This window comes from Mus pahari, unplaced genomic scaffold (assembly GCF_900095145.1).
Source record: "Mus pahari unplaced genomic scaffold, PAHARI_EIJ_v1.1 scaffold_5136_1, whole genome shotgun sequence".
Lineage (NCBI taxonomy): Eukaryota > Metazoa > Chordata > Mammalia > Rodentia > Muridae > Mus > Mus pahari.
Window position 1 is genome coordinate 17,020 of NW_018392945.1, and position 3,008 is coordinate 20,027.

Here is a 3,008-nt window from a genome sequence, read left to right on the forward strand (position 1 = left end):
AGTGACCTTTCTAGATCACTATGTTTCTTGGTTGTTTTATAATGCTGTGGAGAGATACCATAATCACAAAAACTCTCATAAAGGAAAGCCTTTATTTGGAACTTGCTTAGAGTTTAGTTCATTATCTTCATATTGTGGAGCACAGTTCCACCAAGACAGACATGAGAGATGAGAGTGTGGAATCTGGATCAGCAAGTGACCAGAAAATAGAAACACTGGTCCTCCATTAGGCTTATAAGCCTCCAAGTCTAATGCAGCAACACACTTTAAAGCAAAATACCCTGTGTGGACTACTGCAATCAAACCACTGGCCACATTTTAGCTCTAGGAGGAAGTAGCTGTGCCCTATGGGGTTACAGTGTTTTTGTTCCAGTCTGTATCACTGTGTGAATGGGTAACCACTCCACTGCTGGCAGTAATAAGTGGCAGCATCTTCAGCCTCCACGCTGCTGATTGTGAGAGAGTAAGAGGTCCCAGACCCACTGCCACTGAAGCGAGCTGGGACTCCAGAAGCCAGGTTGGATGTTCTATAAATCAAGCGTTTGGGGGAAGATCCTGACTTCTGCTGATACCAGTGCAAGTAACTGGTACTTACACTTGAGCTTGCACTGCAGGTCATGATGACCTTCTCCCCTGGAGAGGCAGTCATGAATGCTGGTGACTGGGTTAGCACATTATCTCCTCTGGACATTATGACTAAAAAAAAAGCAACATAGAGAAAGACAGATTAGTAGAAATAGAGATAGAAAAATAATTTTATACCATCCAACATTCATATGTAAGAAAAAGAAAAAAATACATTTGAGACTCAAATTCCCCAGGAAAAAGAATTTTAGTTGCATTCTGAGCTCAAATTCCCTGCCTTCTGTTACCTGTGACACTGATTAGCAGGAAGCTGAAAATCTGCACCCGAAAATCCATTGTGCATTTGAATTTTGATCCTTGGCTAATTACTGCTATTCTCACAAGTACTTCCCTTTAAAAGAACTGTGAGATATTTGTGGTTACTGAAGATGAAATATGCAAATGCCAGATATAGTCTAGGCAGTTCTTGGCTTATAACTTGGTCTGTTTACTAAGGCAACTCAGGTTAAACTGGAAAATATCTAATTATTTGTAGTCACTATACTGATAAAGAAGCAAATTTCTGTTTTCTCATTCTTCATTTTTAGGAGGAAAAGCCTTGTCCTATAGTATTATCCATATGTTTTCCCTAGAGACAAGATTTATTTGATCCACTAAACAAGGGATTTTCAATTGAGTATTTTGAGGGGTATTTCTCCCAGGATAAAGTAGTATCAAGAATGACTGTTTATAATGATCACAAAAAAGAATGATCTGTTTCTTGTTTTCCTGAATATTGCATATTAGTCACCTCACTTACTCATTCTAATCTGTTCAGATGATCATTCCCACAAAGCTAAACGAAAAACATCCAGATGTGCTCAGAGACATTTCTGCAATTGTCAAGCACAGACACCATCCCTAGAAGGATAGCAAAGATAACTTCCCAATGAATCCATGGAAGCAATGGTTCTGCTGGATTTAAGAGAAAATGGACTGGAGATTCATGAAGATGCAGTCATATAAAACTACTCTGAATTATCACCGTTCTTGGTATGCACTGTGCTCTGAAAATGTTTAGTTCTTTTTATTATCTGAGAATATCTGAGAGTGCTTTTCAAATAAATTACATTTTATTTGTTAAAGATTGACTGCACCAACTCTGCAAATTCAAGTCTAAGTTTGATCAAAAGTTTTACTTACAGCAAAGACTGAGGGAATGGGGGAGGACTTGAATGAGTGGGTACTGGGAGGAAAAGGAGGGCTGATATAGTGTTGTAAAGTAAATAAAACAATTTTATTAAAAATAGTTTTAATTTACCTTAGATAAAGTTTCAGTTATCTTCCTATAACTTTAAAATTAGCATAGCCATGATGAAACATGGCTATATCTCTAGATCTTTCTTTAAAATGATTTCTCATTCATTCCTTCATGAAAGACTTCTTCCATTTTTTTATCAACTATTATGAAAAACAACTGGGAGACTCTATGACTAGTTAGATATATTGAGAGATAAGTGTCCTAAGAATTGTTTAATTCAAGTTAATGATTAAGTATGCCTTTCTGAGCCCATGATTCTAACTAAATGGCCACTCTTTCTTTCTGAATAACAAATATTTTCATCTTTCATTTTTAGTAGTTTTATTCTGGGTACTTCTGAACGAAAAATCTTCCATTATTTTTTTTGTGAATATGGGTTTTATATTTCAGAAGTTAAGGATACTAAATCGTCCTTGGTGCTATATAATACAAATAAATCAGCACAACATTCCATGAACCTCATTATGGATAAAGAAAAGGATGTCTATGTCACCATTACACTAAATCTGAAATTAGTGTTGCATTCTCAGGAAACCTCAAAAAAATATTTTTGCCTCTATTCTCTTGAGATAGATGGATATCTAATTTTTTTTATGTATTTATTTTATTCTATGTTTGTGAGTAGTTTGCCTGCATGAATGTATGTGTATAACATGCATTTTTGATACCCAAGGAAGTCAGAAGAGGGCTTCATATACACCAGTACTTGAGTAATGAATGACTATAGGCCATCATGTCAATACACCAACTGGGTCCAGGTGTTCCACAAAAGCAACAAATGCTTTTAAATGCTAAGAAATCTCCTGAAACCCCAAAACATCAAATATTAAATTCTGACTAACTCAGTTTCATCTAAGAACATTTAGTATTATGAATACAATGACTATTATTAAAAACAGGCACAGATTGGAGTTCTCCTTGTGTGGATCATGAGCTCAAGGACTTCTTTATTCCTTTCTTTTTAAAAGTTTTGAATTAATTATGGTTTTTTTTGTTTTGTTTTGTTTTGTTTTTTTGTTTTTTTGTTTTTGTTTTTTTTTTTTTTACTTTGCATCTGGTTCAATGCCCCCTCCTGCTCCCCTTCCCACAAAATTTTCACCACTACACTTTGCCTACTCCCCTA

General features: G+C 35.5%; 1 gene segment (V, D, J or C); it reads right to left on the minus strand.

The window, feature by feature from the left end:
- Positions 1-379: 379 nt before the first annotated feature.
- Positions 380-921, minus strand: LOC110315262. The segment is given in 2 exon segments: positions 380-696; positions 873-921. Coding segments are annotated over 2 exon segments (366 nt in total).
- Between the last annotated feature and the right edge of the window lie 2,087 nt (positions 922-3,008).